The sequence below is a fragment of the Phalangium opilio genome, unplaced genomic scaffold (assembly GCF_054372755.1).
Source record: "Phalangium opilio isolate 3A_F unplaced genomic scaffold, DU_Popi_V2 ptg000041l_1, whole genome shotgun sequence".
Taxonomy (NCBI): Eukaryota; Metazoa; Arthropoda; class Arachnida; order Opiliones; family Phalangiidae; genus Phalangium; species Phalangium opilio.
The window spans coordinates 1,454,404-1,472,982 of record NW_028324165.1 but is presented as its reverse complement, the minus strand read 5'-3'; the positions used below and the strand labels follow the sequence as shown (position 1 = coordinate 1,472,982).

Genomic DNA, 18,579 nt, shown 5'->3' with positions numbered 1-18,579 from the left:
GTAGTGAAATTAAAGGTTGCGTTTACGCTATATATAAATGTAGTAAAGCTGAATTAAAAAGTAAACACCAAATTTGAAATGTTAATATCAAAAGATGTTCTTGGAATATTGAGATGAAACAGAGCTTTATAGCTACACAACTACTAAAAGAATCGTAATGCCGAAAACTATTTAAAATATTTCCATTTAATATTCTGCAAAATGGAAATGTTATCGTTTTGTAAGAGATCTTATCATCCTACTCGCTTTATATTAACTTTGATATGCGTGTAGTGTTTCGATTCAGATGTAATCTTCATTACTCGTTCTATATAAACTCTCACTTGTGTCACTTCAAAGAAATAAGTTTATCTTAAATAATTAATTAAATATCAATGATATTAATTATTTTAATCGCCAGTAAATAACTTTAAAAATAGTTCAATCGTTTAAAATAAAGTTGTTCCTATTATCTTTCGAAACTTTGCTAATATTGACGTTCAAAGTGAAGGGTACCCCTCTTGCCCGCTTTCTTCAAATTTCGGGGTATATATACGATTCGTTTCCATTATAATAATAGATAAAAACGCATTCGCGTGAACCGATGGTGGAAGCCCTGCCATTGGGAGGCTAGACGTTTCTCGTAACCCTAGCCGATCGCCGCGTATATCTTGAAACCAATAATAGATAAAAACGCATTCGCGTGAACCGATGGTGGAAGCCCTGCCATTGGGAGGCTAGACGTTTCTCGTAACCCTAATAAGGATTACTTAAGGAAATAAAGTGTAAAGTTACAGGGGGTGAAAGGGGGTGTTTTTTAATTCATAACATTTGTTTTAATTGAAATAATTAAATGAATTAGGCCGGGGTAATGAAGAAACATAAAAGGGGCCTAAGCTGACTAAAGTACAGAATTGTGGGCGGAGTTAAGTGCTCTTACCGCCGTCAATGAAATCTTTTATTTTTGAAGAATTAATTGATTTGAATGATAGAAAAGCTTAAATTCGTAAAATGTTAATCATTTTTAATTATAATTATATGTATTTTACTCCCCATTGGTCCCCTTGGTGAAAAATAACGTTTAGGAGGAAGTTTCCTCTACCGCCGTTTCGCCCGACTAGGATTTTAGTGATTTCCGACCTTAGGCAACCTTAGGCACATTCGTCTTTTTCTGTACTTTAGTCTTATCCGCCCGGAACGTAAAACTAAGCAGTGTATGTACTCTCTGTGCCAAAATGTTGTTTATTTTTCCAAGTCTCGGACTAAAGCCACCAATTTCATACCTTTTCCACGGCCACGAAGAGATCCTGGGAAGTGTAAACTTTGGATTTCGGCGTGTGGTAGATTTGGTGATCGTTTAAACATTGAGAAGGTGGCCCAAAAAACATACTATTTTTGTGAAGAACATTTTATCGGGGGTAAAGGGCCAACTGCGGAAACCCCAAATCCAATACCATTTGAAGAAACCACAGAAACCAAAAATCTTACGGTATTTTTTGAAAATATTAATTACCTCTTTGATGTGATTTTAATGTGTGGATAACATAGCCTTTTTTTATTAGTACCAGTCATGGTCTTCGTCAGAGTCAATTAGTCTTCAAGAAAAGGAATCACAGCCTGTCTCAAAAGTATTTTAAATTTTGCCTCTCCCTTTGATCATGGTTTTTGATTCAATCGGAATGGTTGATGATTTTTAAAACCCAAAATATCCCGATTATCTCCATTTGTTTATATGTATACACACAGTTTAGATTGAAACCCCCACTGCAATAGAGCTATCTCAGTTGTGACGTGAGTGCATAGGTAAAACGTCACGCGACTAGCTTTGCCAGTGGGCGGCCATGTTTGGTACCGATTATGTTCTATGGGCAAATAGCATGGTTGTCGTCACACTAAGGTTTCTGAGATAGCTTTATTGGCTGAAACTATAAGTTTATAAGATATGTTTCATTAGTTTGTCACTGGTTACTAAGAGCTTGTCCTGAAGTGACGTAGGTCATAGATTCTCGTAAAGTGACGCCTGGTGAGGCGCTGTCAAAGGCTTAGTATGGGCTGAGCGCGAGGCTGATGGACTGCAAGTGCAAAACCGAGTATAGTCAATTCTCGCATCGTTCTCGAACTAGCTCTCAGTAATTATCTAACATTGCAAAGTCATACTTATGGAACATGTCTTATAAACTTACGCTGAAAGCTTAAGCATGGATAAAGAATGCGCGTGAGGAAATTTGTTTTCACGCACGCTATAGGATAGGCAGCTCCCTATACAGCTTATTCTGTATATACTCTGTTACAACATCGGTTGTCAGCACGTGTAAAGCTAGGCCTCTATGTAACGTAGCTTTGTATACGCATAGCTGTCCGCGTTCACTTCATTTCAGTGAGCCCGAGCGCGAATTGAGCGAGGCTCTTCAAAATAATTGATAGGCTCACGAGCCCGAGCCGAGCCTGGAAGTTTATGAAAAAGATTTATGAGCTTGAGCCCGTCACAAACAAAGTGAGCCTTGAGCTGAGCCCAGGTTTAACTGTAAAATTAACTAGAGCTTGCGCTGAGCCCTGCTCTTACAAATTTTTTAGCTTTTATGAGCTCGAGTGAGGCCAATTCAAAACTGTGAGACCGCTCATTTTGAAAGGGCGCTCACTGTTTTGAGACTGCGCTCAGCTTGGCTCGGCGCCCCATTCAGTACCAACAGAAACTAGTGTAACTCATTGGTAGATGAAGTTTTGTAGTTTTTTAATTCGAAAGTAGTGCAAATCATTTCGATACTAAATATATATTGTAGTTTTGCATTTATCGCGTAAAAATAGCTGCAAAATTATTTATTTCAACATCTATACTGCTTGGAAGAAATATTCTCTGGAAATATAAGACCGAGCTTGAGCTTACTAAACTGAATGAGCCCGAGATCGAGGTGAGCCTTAAATTCTATTGATTTTGAGCTCGCGGTGAGACCGCGAAAAATATTAGAGAGAGCTTAGCCCATGAAAATTATGTGAGCCCGAGGTGAGCTCATTTATTAAAACTAACTGAGCTTGAGCTCACATTGAGCTCTAAGGAAACATTGTTACAATTTGAGCTTCAGGTGATCTCGTTGTGAATTTCAATGATGTAACGTGAGCTGAGCTGAGTCCAAGCGATAGTGGACAGGTATGTTTGTACGTGCTGTCCAGAGACCAAAAACTTCAGTATTTAAAATACCCGCGAGTTTTTTAGCTCGAGTGCACTGACCTCTAGGCCTTAGTTTCAAATATGTGTGAAATTGCCTACAGCCTGAGCCCACTACACGTATTTGAAACTAAGGCCGTAAAGATTGTTGTGTTTTCGTATTCCCTATAACCTAGATGTCGCTAGCGTTCCCATTCTCTGGTCTAAGTCTAGCTAGAAAGATTATCTCTCCTTTGTTTAGTTAGTCGCGCCCGACAAGCGCTCTCCGCCGGAACAGGAAAACACTACGCTCGTCTTAACTATAGTATTATTTGTAACGTATTAGCCTCTCAGTACAATTAAACTTTATGTCATTAATTAACTGACTAGTTATTTTATTAGCTCATTATAGTTAGGTTATTTCGGCTCAAGTTAATACTCAGACGAAGTAAGAAATAAATATACAACAAGGATATTTTAAATCCTGAAGCTTTTGGTCTCTTGACAGCACGTACAAAGCTACGTTACATAGAGACTTAGCTTTACGCGTGCTGAAAACCGATGTTATTACAGAGTATATACAGAACAGGCTGTCGTCCGAGATAGGGAGTTGCCTACCCTGTAGAGTGAAAACGATTTCCTCACGCGCATTCTTTATCCATGGCTTAAGGGTCCCTCTTTTGTAGCCTTTCTAAGATTTATAGATTTATGGACTTTCATTGCTAATTCCCATTCTTCTGTATCTCTTGAATTTCCCTGAGTTCCCTCTTTAATGCTTATGAAGTTAAAAGAACATTTTATTTTCTAGTATGACGTTTTAATTCTTAATATGAGGAAAGAGAGAATTAAAATTGTGTCAACGATAAGTAAGCAAAGAGAGGAAATTGAAAGCCTTAATAAGGTCATTGAAGAATTGAAAAATGAAGTCAAAGATCTCAATGTATGTATATATTGCCTTTTTCCCTTTGACGGTATTCAGAGGGCGAAAATTAGGTTGAAGTATCCGTTTAATAGTTGTTAATTATCTAAATAATTAGGAGGTAATTGATATGAATCAGAAGACCAGCTACGAATGCGTGAAAGCGGAACCAGTTGAACATGATTATGAAACATATCAAATAGCTAACGGTGAATGTTTGAAAGCTGAATTGGTTCTGTATGATTCGGGATCATATAGTCAAGAATTACCTCTCGCAAATGTGGTGCAAGAACAAGAACAAATTCAAGAAAAACCCAATAATGGAATGACTTGGTAATCCTAGTGTAACTGTTAATTCCAACCATTGCAGACGACAGTGGACGGAACCTTCCATCTGTTCAGTCCATTGCTGTCGTGTAACTACCTCGACCCCAAACTTTTGGTTCATTCCTGTTAGCACCCTTCCCCCTTTGTGGGTAAAATGATTTTTAACAGTTAGTGTTGCGATAACGGTCCTCCTTTTATAATGATTGGCCTATGTTATCAGGATTTGGTAAGCGCCCACAATGATAGCTTTTAAAACTTAGTTTCGTGCTGTGGCCGTCCAATCCTTTTATTAAGGATTCGCGTCATACTGTTATATTATGTAGATTTTAGTAAAGCAAAGTGCGGATCCAGAGGATTCTCTTAAACGTGACTTTACTCAGGATCTCTGGGTTTAGCTTGGCGAAGGCTAGTGGGCGGGATTTTCAAGTGTACTTATAAATCCCGTCCACAAATGTCTTTAGCCTTCGCCAAGGCAGAAATGGAGCTCGTAAGAAAAGTCACCTTGTAAGGGATCCACTGGACCCGAGCTTTGCTTAAATTTCTCTGTTTGAAGTATGGGAAGATGGTGGTGAAATGCTTTCTAAACAAGTCACATTTATCATGCTAGGCCAGTTGCAGAATAAAACATTCTTTAGGGATCTCGAGTGTTGACGGAACCAATTTTCTTCACTCATTTTTTCGACACTCTTTCCGAACTATTCGTGTCTAGCCACTGTAATTATTTAGGTCTAACTCTTCCTTTTCAAAATATTGTGGAAACGTTTTCAGTAAATCCCTCAAAATATTCTTTTACCTCAAAAGACCTTTGTGCTAAACGATTTATTTTCCGTAGTAATTGAGTCGTTTAACCTTGCAGCTTGCGTCGTGAATAATGAATATTTCTATTGTTTGTTTTCTTCTCCTTGATAGTTTGCAAAGTATTCCTGCCGCGATAAACAACAACATTTCCCAAAGTCTCCTGGAAAAAGTGCAGCCTGGTGTGTATTGTTTTAGTTATTTTCAAATATTTAGAAGACTACCAGTATATAAATATTACCATAAGTTTATCTTGCCTCTAAGTAGAGATATGGCTGCTACTCCTACGGCAAAAGCGTTTGTCCGGCTCCCTTTAATGAAACCCTATACTCTTTCTGTATCATTTATCACCTCAACTTCAATACAAAATTGTACTGCGCCTAGCCTAGCGTTTCTTTTATCCCTTTGACTGAAACCGCCTCTATCTCACGAGAGAGAGGGGGAATTTTGTGGTTGCTAAAGTAAAATTCGTTCCCCTCAATGCCGGCCTATACGAAACGTAAAAATCTCCTTTATTCCATTGGATGATTTTTTTCATGTGACCCATATTTAGTAATCGTCTCGACCGTTTGGTGGCTGCACCGCGACAGGAATTTCAATTTCAAAATTTTCTCTCTCTTTGGATCTTAGCGCTATACGATTACAAGTTCTGACGTCACAGTAGCCTGCGGAAGATGCCCAGTTGCAACCCATATTTGTGTACTTAAAGGCATGATAAACTTATGATATTACCCAAGTCTGGGGTTATTTGGTCAGTTTCTGAAGTGCTGTTTAGGGTAAAACAGAGATGGAGCAAACAACATCTTATAAACAGCTCGGTTGACAAGAATAGGGAGCTAACAGTTCTGACTCTGAAACGTCACACCCTTCTATCTCTTACTGGAGTTTCATCCCCCCTAACGGTTGGAAACAGTATTCTACGCCCAAAAATTACAACCAGAGAGGGGCTGCGTGACGTCAGACTATCTCTTCCCCCTAGCCGGTTGTTAGCTCCCTATTGTTTATGTGTAATTGGTTTGCTCCGTCTGGTAATGTTTGTTGACTGACTATAGCGAGATTAGGTCTTACACTGTTTCACCGTACGCATCGCATCATTTGGTACGAGGGTTTTGCCCACTTCAAGGAGGGCTATGAATTCCTGTTAGTGAATATACAATGTAAAAAAAATAATTACTCAGTGTCTCCGTGGAAGAGCCAGATATATATTTTAATATAAATTCAGCTCCCAAGGGCTCCGCATGCATAAATTGAACTGTTTTCCCACCAAAAGTTTCTTTTTGACATGGATATATATCGCCGATAGATGGCGCTGGGTTTCGAATGATAATTGTTTGCCTGAAGTGTTTTAGCCATTGAGTTGAGAAAATTACCACTAGAGTGGCCTTTCATCCGCTAGGCTATAAGACCCAATTAGCTATATCACGCGCTTGTGGTGCCATCCCGGTGCAACCAAGGGAACTAAAAGAAAAGGCGGGAAATTTGACTGATTTCAAGAATACATGTATTTATACATTTCTTATCTAGGCTTCGAGATGGCGACACCATCGCGTGATATACTTGGTAGCTGCAAAGAGGGGGAGTTGAAGCTATAGGTTTTGGCAAGGCCTTTTGGGTGTTCTCGCTTTTGTTTTTTATTTATTTGTTATATTTCCCTCCTAATATCCGGTTCACCGTATTTCAAAAAATAAGAGGGCGCGCACACCGGAAGCTTAAAGGTAAACTTTCAAAGCGAGAATATTCCAGCAGAGCCTTCTACTCTCCCTCTTGCGGTAGCTGTCCGTCCGTCCCGATGTTTTCAAAAGTGTCCCACGTACCCCAATAGGCAGGCCATTCTAGCGGTAATATTCTTAACTCAAAAGTTTTAGCTTCGCCATCATTATTCATACAGGCCGAGCGCGCTCCTTTTCGGAGAATTTTGCGCTACATTTTATTTCCCCGAATGCGTCCGCAAGGGGCGTGTTTTAGAACCTGGATTTCCCGCGGTATTTGAAACCCAGCCCAACTTGAGGGAAGAGCTTAGATAATAGCACATGAAGAATTATTAGAATTCTAAGGAATCGTTTGAACTTCTAAATTTAAAATATAAAATAAGGAATTTAAGAATGAAAAAACCTATCTATTTGTTTTATTTTTCTAGTAATTCTAGTATCTCACTTTAAAAATAGGAATGTTAATTAGTACAGACAATTTTTTTATTTAATTCAAACAAAACTGATTCAGATTGTTTTAAAACATTTAAAACTATAAAAAATATAGTGCCACGTTAAAACTAGTAACATGAGTGAATCATATACTAGCTCCCTATAAGTTACTCAGCCACACTGGCCTAATGTATCCAGCATTTTCTTCCCGCAGAAAAAGTGTTACCTATATGCGACCCCCAGTGAGAGAAAATAACACTACTCTCGGCACTTACGTATTTCCCGTAAAAAACCGGAAAAGGGGATCAACCAATGAAACTTAGAACTGAAAGGTAGTTATTATAAGCAGACGACGCTTCAGAAATGTTGTGATTGTTTGCGGACGGTTCACAGTCGTATTTTATCTTTGAAATTATTTTAATGAGTTAAGGTTGGCCCAATAGGAGGTTTTATTTTTTCGCATTAAAATTGCAGAATTTTGGATATTTTTTGACAAAGACCAAATGAATGAAACTCTTTAAATTCAGAGGCAGGAACTACTTATTAAAAAATAAGAGCTAAACAACAACTAAATAGTCATCTCGAAAACCTTACTAAAGTTTTTAATAATGCGTCTAAAGAACTAATAGAAAAACTTAAAGAAAGGCCCAACCCATTTTTAACGAAGCCTGTTGTGAAACCCAAATTATTTTTAAATTAGCAAAGAAATGAATGTGACGCAAAGAAACCAAAACCGTTAATACCATTTGGAACTACCATTACTTTCAAGTTCTCGATATATTAATTTCAAAGCCCTAAGAGAGGGCGCCGTCTACTATCACTTTCACCCGCTTCCCCTCCTCGACTACTATTCAGAAGAAAATGCTGGATACATTAGGCCAGTGTGACTGAGTAACTTATAGGGAGCTAGTATATGATTCACTCATGCTAGTGATAAATAGTGCCACATTATAACTACAAATAATATAGGGAGTGGACAAAGGGGTGAAAATATCCCCCATTAAACGTCATGCCTCCGCTAAGCCAATCAGATGCATTCCCCCACAAGCCTTCCACTCTGTAAAGTGTTCCGCCACTTTGGTGGAAAGAGGAAAAGCCATATTAAACTACAACCCTCTTGCCTCTCTCTGTAGATAGTTTTCACACATGGGGGATTCATACCTTTTACACCAGGAAGCTGGGCTATCTGGAGGACAAAAGCAGACGGGTTTTAGTCCGCCAGATAGCCAGGCCTCCTGGTGTAAATGGTATGAATCCTCCATGTGTGAAAACTATCTATAGTGCCAATTTAAACAACTTTATTCCTATTTTTAAAATGAGAACAATTTAAATTTTTAAAATGTGGCAATATTTTGTTTATATTTTTAAAATGTGGCACTATTTTATTTATGTTTTTAAAATGTGATACTAATTTTGTCCTATTTATAAAATGTGACGCTATTTAATTTATATTTTTAATGTGTGACGCTATTTTATTTATATTTTTAATGTGTGACGCTATTTTATTTATATTTTTAATATGTGACGCTATTTTATTTAAATGCGAGAATATTTTATTCTTAGTTTTAAAAGTGATAAAATATTTCATGTTGTAACATTCCTACGTGATTGAAAAAACGTCATTTTAAATTTAGAAGTGCAAACAATTCCCTAAGATTCTTATAATTCGTGATTTTCAATATCTACGCAAATCCCTGAATCTCAAAGTTTGACTGGGTTAAAAAATTCGTGGGTAATTTTGAGATTTATGGTTTTCAAAAGCGACATCTATGCGTGGTGCCCAAACACGCCTTGACCCCCTTCCCAGAGATAGCGCGCTCAGGCCTGTATTAATAATGTTGGCGATGGTTTTAGAAAGTGGGGACCGTTTCGGCAAAAGTTAATTGATAATAACAAAAAGTATACTTCGTTCACAGTTCGCAGCCTTTGGTTGTAGACGCCATGTTAAATGAAACGCAAATGACCCTCCTCTCAACCTCTACGCGAACCAACTATTCCGATAATAGGTTTTTGGGGGTGAAAGGTTTTTCAAAAATAGTACTCTATGGTGGCGATCCAAACGTTAATACTTGGTATCTTCTGTTGGTATCTGTTACTACATGAGCCTACTCACGCATGTGCCATGTGCTACGGTCGTGAAGGTACACAACCGCAGAGGGGTCGACACTATTTTGAGAGGTAAAGAGGCTTTTAGTAAATCAAATATGTTAATCGAAATGTATCATATTAAAAACTCTGTGATCTAAACAGCCAAAGACTGATCCTTCGATCAAGTATACTTGTTGTTTTTATCAATACACATTTCTTTCTGAATTCCATACACCTGAGTAGTCCGGATTTCTCCCTTTTCTTCGAAAGACCATTATGTGTGATGCTATTTTGTAAACTTCTTATCATTTCTTTGATGAAATTTTGTTTTGGTTTTGTGTAGAAAGTTTCAAGGAAAAACATTCCAACAAGTCCCTCCACACCTCTGGTCGAGATGAAAGGACTGTACAACATCACATTGAAACTGGAGATAAACGGTTAAAATGTGGTCAGTGTGACTTTGCATGTAAAAAGAGGAGAAGTTTCACCATGCATCAACGCGTTCACAACGATGAAAAGCCGTTCAAATGTGATCAGTGTGCCTTTCGTTGTACTCTGAAGAGACATTTCACCACACACCAACGTGGTCACCGTCACAGTGAGGAAAAGTTGTTCAAATGCGATCAGTGTGACTTTGCAAGCACGCTGAATAATTTGATCAGGCATGAACTCATTCACAGTGTTGAAAAACCTTTCAAGTGTGATCAGTGTGACTTTAAATCTACACAGAAGAGATTTTTGACCGCACATCAACGCATTCATAGCGGCAAAAAACCCTTCAAATGTGATCAGTGTGACTTTGAATATACACATAAGATGAATTTGATCACACATCAACGCATTCACGGTGTTGAACAGCTGTTCAAATGTGATCAGTGTGACTTTCGTTGTACTCAGAAGACAAATTTGACCACACACCAACGTGTTCACAGTGGTGAAAAGCCGTTCAAATGTGAACAGTGTGACTTTCAATATACACATAAGATGAATTTGATCACACATCAACGCATCCACGGTGTTGAACAGCTGTTCAAATGTGATCAGTGTGACTTTCGTTGTACTCAGAAGACAAATTTGACCACACACCAACGTGTTCACAGTGGTGAAAAGCCGTTCATATGTGAACAGTGTGACTTTGAAGCTACACAGAGTAGAATTTTGATCATTCATCAACGCACTCACCGTTTAGAAAAACCCTTCAAATGTGATCAGTGTGACTTTGAATGTACACAGAAGAGAAATTTCACCACACATCAACGAATTCACAGTGGTGAAAAGCACTTCAAATGTGATGGGTGTGACGTAGGATTAACTAAGTGTCATTTGATCAGACGTCAACGCAATCGTAGTGGTGTTGTAAAACCATTCAAATGTGATAAGTGTCGCTTTCGATACACGAAGAAGAGTAATTTGAAAAGACATCAACAAATTCACAGTGGTGTAAAGCCATTCAAATGTGATCAGTGTCACTTTCGATACACGAAGAATAGTAATTTGAAAAGACATCAACAAATTCACAGTGGTGTAAAGCCATTCAAATGTGATCAGTGCGTCTATGCCAGCAACGAAAAGTCTAAGTTAGTCAAACATAAACGCATTCACAGTGGTGAAAGACTGTTCAAATGTGGTCAGTGTGACTTTGAATGTAGGTCGAAGATGACTTTGACGAAACATCAACGCATTCACAATGGTGAGAAGCCGTTAAAATGTGATCAGTGTGACTTTGGGTGCACGGACAAGAGTGATTTGAAGAAACATCAACGCATTCACACTTGGGATGCACGAGAAAGAGTAATCTGATCAGATTGGTGAAGAACCCTTTAAATGTGATCGTGTGACTGGATGCAAGGAAAAGGGTAATTTAATCAGACATCAACGAGTTCACAGTGGTGAAAAACCATTCAAATGTGATCATTGTGACTTTGCATGTAAGCAGAAGAGTCAGGGCCGGATTAAGGGGGGGGCAGAGGGGGCACCTGCCCCCGGGCGCCAGCTAAACAGGGGCGCCCAAGATGTCTGGTGATACCCAAATCTGAGCGATTGTTTTATTAAATTTTCGAAAAACTCAAAAACATGACGTTTTTGAGTCTTTCGGTGTTATCTTCTCGACCACAAGGTTAAACGTAATATATTTGACCGTATGACGGTTTAAACGCAAAAACAGCGAGATTACAGTTGATCAAACCCGAAAAATTGTGGAGCTCGCTTCGCTCGCTCATCAAAAATTTAACTTAGTATTTATAATCAATCCAATTCAAATGAATGTTTTAGTTTTAATTACATTGCATTCTGAGCTGTGCTCCAAAATGGTTTAATTCAATTTCGCCGCAGAAATTTTATGATTGAACCTTTCCTTTGACTGGAAATATCTAAGCCCATAGATTGGGCTTAATTACGGCACCGACCTTTAAAATATCTTTAACTACTGAAAATAATTATGAAAATCGATCATGTCTGAAAACATTTCATTTAAAGTGCCTTTATTTTATAGCTTAATTTGCCCTTATTTAGTCACTTTTTGCTTACTATTTTTAAATTTATTAGTCACTTATTCAACTAAAATTGGGCGTATGAGTGAGTATCAGCCATGCATAGGGATACTTTTCACTTAACAAAATTACAATAGGGAGCTTACAGCTGGCTAGGGGAAAGAGATAGTCTGACGTCACGCAGCCGCCCACTGGTTGGCATTTTTGTGCGTAGAATACTGTTTCCAACCGTTAGGGGGAATGAAACTCCAGTAAGAGATAGAAGGGTGTGACGTTTCAGGGTCAGAACTGTTAGCTCCCTATATTTCTAATAAAAACAAAATTGTTAAAATTTCTAGCTGGTTTTTATAAATTATGGGGCCAAGGGAGGGGGCACCCATCGAGCCACTGCCCCCGGGCGAAAATCTTCTTAATCCGGCCTTGAGAAGAGTAATTTGATCAAACATCAACACATTTACATTTTAATCTGTTCACTGTTGCTATGCTGCAGCTTGAGAGAAGAAGCTACATTTATCGTAACACGAAACGCAGAAAACACATGGATTAAGGGAATGGTGAATTTGTAAAAGAATGGACAAAAATACTAGATATTTCTACTCACCATACGAGAAAGTTTAAAATTTCAATGTTGTTTCGGTACGACAAAGGGGTTAACATGGTCATGGTTTCATATTCTTCCGAAATATTACTATAAGGAAACGTTTATTGATGATAAAAGTAGTTAAAGCCAAGCCGCATAAACATATATAAAATCACAGAAAGATCACAAAATATGCGAAAAGTTTTGAATGAAAACAAGGGAGCGAAAATATGTCCAATATCTAATATGATTTTATTCCTGGTTTGTAAATAACTTAAATGTTTAAAAATTTAGTTTTTTTTTGCGGTATGTGAATTTAATTTTTTGTGGCTCGTAACTTGGACTCATTCTACTTCCCACACAAGAATTAAAGCTCTATAATTATTTGTTCAACCATTTAATATTCATTACTTTTTTCAGGGCTTTTTTTAAATGATCAGTTTTCAGAAGATAATTTTAATTAAAGCAGAAGTAAGATGAGACTAGAAGTAAAGAGCTCTAGCATTGGAAGTAGATCCTGGCACTAGTGAACAAATTTGAGGATTTTATGCCGCTTCCATCGCGCCTACACTAGAGAGAAAAAAATTGGTCGAGTTCCAAAATAATTTCCTACCCCTTTCCCCTCAACTTAAAGCCGCGGAACACGGATGCGGGTGCTCGAATCTAGTTCGGCCGTCTACCACCGCGAGCGTCTCTTGTTTTGGAGGGAAAATTCAGAAACCGCTACCAGAGGGCCAAACGTTGGTGTCTCATCAAGAATATTCACTTTCGCCAAGTGAAGAATTTGGTTAGCTCAGTACTTCTAGTCTCATCTCACTTCTGATTAAAGTTACCTTACGTCGTCGAATACAGTAACTTCAGGACTACATACGACAGGATCATATTCCTCTTTATACGTGTACTGATTTACGTCCAACATTTCCGTATGTCTATGAACACAATGAATAAATTGTTATTTTTAGATGAATATTAGTAGTTTTTTAATAATAGTTCTGGAAAATTGATTGTTTACGTTGTAGGTTTTCAATAATTAGGGCACAAAAATGTTCTTAATCGCTGTGAATTTTAGTTTCAATCACGTCTTAAAGGGACTGAAAAGAATGCATCGGCGGGTGGGTAAAATTATTTGAAATACGTCAGAGTAACGTGACCAAGAAGAGGTGTGGTTCAAAGAAGCTTAGTTCGTTTTATTTCGAAAACAAGCACTTCAGGGAATTGGCGCTGCAATCTCGTGAAAAACAAGGACTATATGTCCTGTTCCACTCTATGAGAAGCCTTTGTATCTTGGCATCACGTGATATCTGTGACGTATTTCAATTAATTTTTACCCACCCACCGATGGCACCGATGCCTTCTTTGCAGTACCTTTAATTAGGCCTAAGTTTTCGTTCAAATTCAGTTTCCTTCTACCTTTTTTGTAGGCGCACCTTCTCGCCCTCGTATTTTTTTAACCAAAATTCCTCAGGAATTTTTTATACAGTAGAGTTCATCTTTACAGAATATAATAATAATATTTATTTTGCAAAAATAATTCGCTGGCAACCACAGAGGCAAGCCTATATGTGGTGGTTACCGGGACAACACTAGACAACAATAAAGAGAACCATACAGAAAACGAAAATTAAAAAAAAATTAAGTAAATAAATAAAATTACAAATTTTCACGTGTATACGACACTCATACTCAATCGTAACGTGGCAATACAGAAACTTACTTTTGCACTGAACTCCGTGTACTTGCCGTTCTTCACCAGAAAATTCAATTTAAAAATTGGTTGCGTACTTAAAATACTGAAAGGTCTATTATTTTGAGTTTCTTTCTTTTGAAGTTTTTACCTCTCCGTGTGACGTAGTCCAGGAGAGGTTCTGTAACGGCCGTGTCTGTGTGTGTGTCTGTCTGTGTGTCTGTCTGTCTGTGTGTCTGTCTGTTGTTATTACCTCTCCGTGTGACGTAGTCCAGGAGAGGTTCTGTAACGGCCGTGTCTGTGTGTGTGTCTGTCTGTGTGTCTGTCTGTTGTTACACCCACGTGACCGCGTTCGCAGTTTGCGTATCGGAGCAAACGTGTTCGCCATTTCCGAACTGCTTTCACAGTCACGGAAACGGCTCCTCTACTTGAGTTCTCACACCACCATCTTCTGGTCTTTGTCCATCCCACACGGACACCAGTCTGTTCTTACTGGCTTCTAATCACCACCATCTTTTTGTCTTCGTCCATTCCACATGGACACCAGTCTGTACATACTGGCTTCTAATCACCACCATCTTCTGGTCTTCGTCCATTCCACTTGGACACCAGTCTGATCTTACTGGCTTCTAATCACCACCATCTTCTTGGTCTTCGTCCATTCGACTTGGACACCAGTCTGTACATACTGGCTTCCAATCACCACCATCCTTTGTTCTTTGTCAATCCCACATTGACACCAGTCTTCACTTACACTGGCTTCTAACACCACCATCCACTGGTCTGTCGTCTATTCCACATAGACACCAATCTGTATCATTGGCTTCTACTCCATTATCATCATTTGGTTTTAGGATATACGCGGCGATCAGCTAGGGTTACGAAAAACGTCTAGCCTCCCTAAGGTGGGATCGCCACCAAAGGTTTTCGCAATTGCGCTTTTTCCTTACTATTATATTGGAAACGAATCGTATATATACCCCAAAATTTGAAGAAAGCGGGCAAGAGGGGTACCCTTCACTTTAATCGTCAATATTAGCAGCAAAGTTTGAGATGATAATAGGTATAACTTTATTTTAAACGATTTAATTATTATTAATATTAATTATTGAAGATTAAAATAATTAAAAATAATAATATTTATTTAAATATTAAAGATAAACCTTTCGTGCAAAGAGAAAGATTATCATTGCCTCCTATATCTACCAAGGCCCGTGCATGCGATATATTTCCTTCATTGCCTCCTATATCTATCAAGCCGCGTGCATTGTGATATATTTCATTCATTGCCTCCTATATCTATCAAGGCCCGTGCATTGCGATATATTTTTCAAAACAACAACAAACATGGGAAGCTCCTCTCAGAAACATAATAATTTCTTTTCTCTGTATATGAAATGAAAATATGGATAATATTGCGCTCCTTCTTTAATGGTATGAATCCTTACCTGTCTATTAATATTTTACGTAGGAGTAATACGTTTTTAGCGAAGTCTAGAGAGGATAAACATAAGCGAGATTGTTTCGGAAAAAAAATACTGCTTCCACTAATGGGTTTATACTCCTTGTTACTGTTGTATACAGTAATCATGATAAAAGCTTAAAAAATTACGAGAGGACAGACCTTTTTTGTCCTCTTGTTTTATTCTTAATAAGAATATAAAACATTTATTTTGTATCAAAAAATATTTTTTGGTGCTGAGATTGCTTTAGAAAAATCCAAACGGTTAGGCATTGGTAAAAAAGACAAATGATATTTTTCAAATCTAATGAGATAACGCCCACCTAGTTGAAAATTGCCCTTTTTTATCCGCGGGAGCCATTCTTAGTGAGAATTTCGATGCTAGTAGGTTGTCAATTAAACTACCGGTATATTATTGTTGTTGGAAATTGGATATTAAGTCAAATTAAGTGGTTGTAAAGAGCCAGCAGGTTTTCGCCGCTTCTTTTTGTGAGTATTTGATTTTTGTATGTAAAATGGAGGAAGATAATGTTGAGAGTAAGGATGAAATGCGGAAGAGCAAAGCGCGGGAAAGGATGAAGGCAAAAAGGTCGACGTTTTCATTGGATACTTAAGTTTATATAATTTTCTCGACACGGAGAGGTAAAATTTTGGTTTTCCCAACTTGTTATATTTACAATTGACACGACAATCTTCATTGTAACTAAAGAATAATGAGGCATATTTATTGAAGAATTTCAAAAATCATTAACGGACCACACCCAATGAAACGGTACTGTTAAAATACATTTAGTTCTCATATTGACGCTCGCGATGGAACGAGTCGCCCGAAAATGTCTCGTGTTTTTAACAAAATTTTGGATTGTACTTTCAGTTGTTTTCTCCCAGTACTTTTTGGCTGTTGTGTTTCGAAACCTATTCATGCACCAGTCTGTTTTACGGGAGCAGTACGGGTTCCTCGTAAGCTCGATTAAAAGTGTATTTTTCCTTTACATCCTTCTGACCAAACGGAAGAAAATTTTAACAAACATGCAGAATTTGAAAAATCAATTACTAGGTGTGAATCCCGTTGCTTTTTACGCATTGAAGCATCGACTGTCTATGTTTATGATACTCGTTTTTCTTTACGTCGTAACTACGACAATATTGTGCGCTTTCGAATTACCTAAGATCAGAAGAAAATAGGGGAAGTGGGTAGCTTGGGCAACTTCGCGAGGCGTCCCGTTTACGGATTTTTCGCGCCATTTCCCTCCCCGTGGGGGTGAAGAGAGATAGGATTTTTACGCGCATTAACACACGAGTGACGTAATTCTGTGGACAGTACGGTCCTACGCCTTCCAACTGACTAGAGGCGTCTGCTAGAGGCAGTGAGGCACTCAGGCAGAATGGCAGAGGCTGGAATCGAGTGGTAAGTACTAAATTCATAACTTATTTTAAAACATGTCTTTATTTTTAAATACAATGGTATTTCTAAGTTCCAGGGAAAAAATTAACTTGTCCGAAGTTTTAAACTGTGATAGGGAAGAGTTCAAAGTAATAAAGTTGTATCCAAGTTGTTGTAGTTTGATTTTTAACATTGGGATTGGTTTGGGTAGATCTTACTTTTCCTTTCAACACAGCCTGAGTTTTCTTATCGGTAGTTTCCTTGTACGTTAAATCACACTGCGTACTCTTAACGACATTCATTTTATTAAATAACCGAATTTTCGTCCTTAATTAAACCAATATCCGCATTAACCCGTTGCCTGACGTAACCCTAACTCAAACTGAAGCACAGCAGAAATATAAGCAGACTACACAGGTTAGTTCCACAATTCGCTACATGGTGGCGTTCGCAATAAAATCTGGTACTATTTTATGCTTCGCGCCGATTGGCCAGATTCAAATTTTAAGGGTGGTAGGGGAATCGACCATTTTAAGTGAGAATCACTGGACGACTTGTATGGCTCAAGGCTACGGCTACCCACTTCCCCTATTTTCTTCTGCTAAGATGAAGTATGTTTTGGATCTTGACAGTTATAATAATCTTACTATCCAACTGCTGACAACATTTTGTTTCGGTTGTGACGTTTCCAGCGTTCCTCCGAGTATTCGCAATGTACTACTTGGCACTTACGCCATAGTTTATCCAATAATTTGGCTAACTATTGGTCTATTAGTTTCAATACCCTATGTAATGTCTGTAAAAATGACCGAAAAACTTTTAAAAGAAGTTGGAAATTCTATTCGAAAAATTGATTTTAAACACCAACATCAGTGCCATTTTCAATTGGAATCGACTCGAAGTGTACTTCGAAAGGCTTCGAAAAGTGTTTATAGCATTAATGAAAGCTTTGATTTTGTAATTTTTGTTTTTATGGCGACATCAGCTGTTGCGCTTTGCTTGAACAGTACGACCGTCATATATTACCTGTTTGTATTGAAATACGATCGACTATCTACGATCTACTGTTTCGTAGCTTACGGTGAAGATATTATCCACGCGTTCGTTTTGATTATTATGGGGTCAAAGATCAAGGAAGAGTCCAAAAACTGCGTCAATGTCGCGGTTGATTCGTTAAATGACGCGATTTCTAATGGGTATGGCGCCGAGATGCAAATGTTTTTAACCCAACTGGAATCTTATCGTTTGGAAATGAGAGCTGGGGGATGTTTTGAAGTTAACAGACGTTTAATTTTGACTTTATTGGGGGTGGTGGTCACTTATGCCGTCGTTTATCTTCAATTTAATCCTTACGCTTTGAGCATCGTGGTTAATAATAAACTAACATAGAAACTAGGAACTTTTCAAATAAAGACAAAAGAAGCACGATATCACGCAGCCTTCCCTGTGTTGCAACATGAACGAAATAATGAACAATCCAGGACATGCCTTTAACGAAAACGCCCATCCACTATGTGTAACAAGCAACTACTATTGCCCCCTGTCGAAAAAATTCGCGCTAGCGGAACTACGTCATTTTAGGGACAGAA

At 38.2% G+C, this 18,579-nt stretch overlaps 1 protein-coding gene across 2 annotated transcripts; it reads left to right on the top strand.

The window, feature by feature from the left end:
- Positions 1 to 1,157: 1,157 nt before the first annotated feature.
- LOC149679226 (uncharacterized) lies at positions 1,158 to 13,427 on the top strand. 2 transcript variants are annotated; one of them, XM_089834872.1, is made up of 6 exons: positions 1,158 to 1,468; positions 1,542 to 1,607; positions 3,930 to 4,061; positions 4,159 to 4,373; positions 5,277 to 5,344; positions 9,735 to 13,427. In XM_089834872.1, exons 1-6 carry the CDS (start codon positions 1,196 to 1,198, stop codon positions 11,189 to 11,191), a joined length of 2,211 nt encoding a protein of 736 aa, XP_089690998.1. In that variant the 5' UTR covers positions 1,158 to 1,195; the 3' UTR covers positions 11,192 to 13,427. The 2 variants fall into 2 exon arrangements, with proteins under 2 accessions (XP_089690998.1, XP_089690999.1); XM_089834873.1 differs by lacking the exons at positions 1,158 to 1,468; positions 1,542 to 1,607 and adding an exon at positions 3,205 to 3,569.
- The last annotated feature ends 5,152 nt before the right edge of the window (positions 13,428 to 18,579 follow it).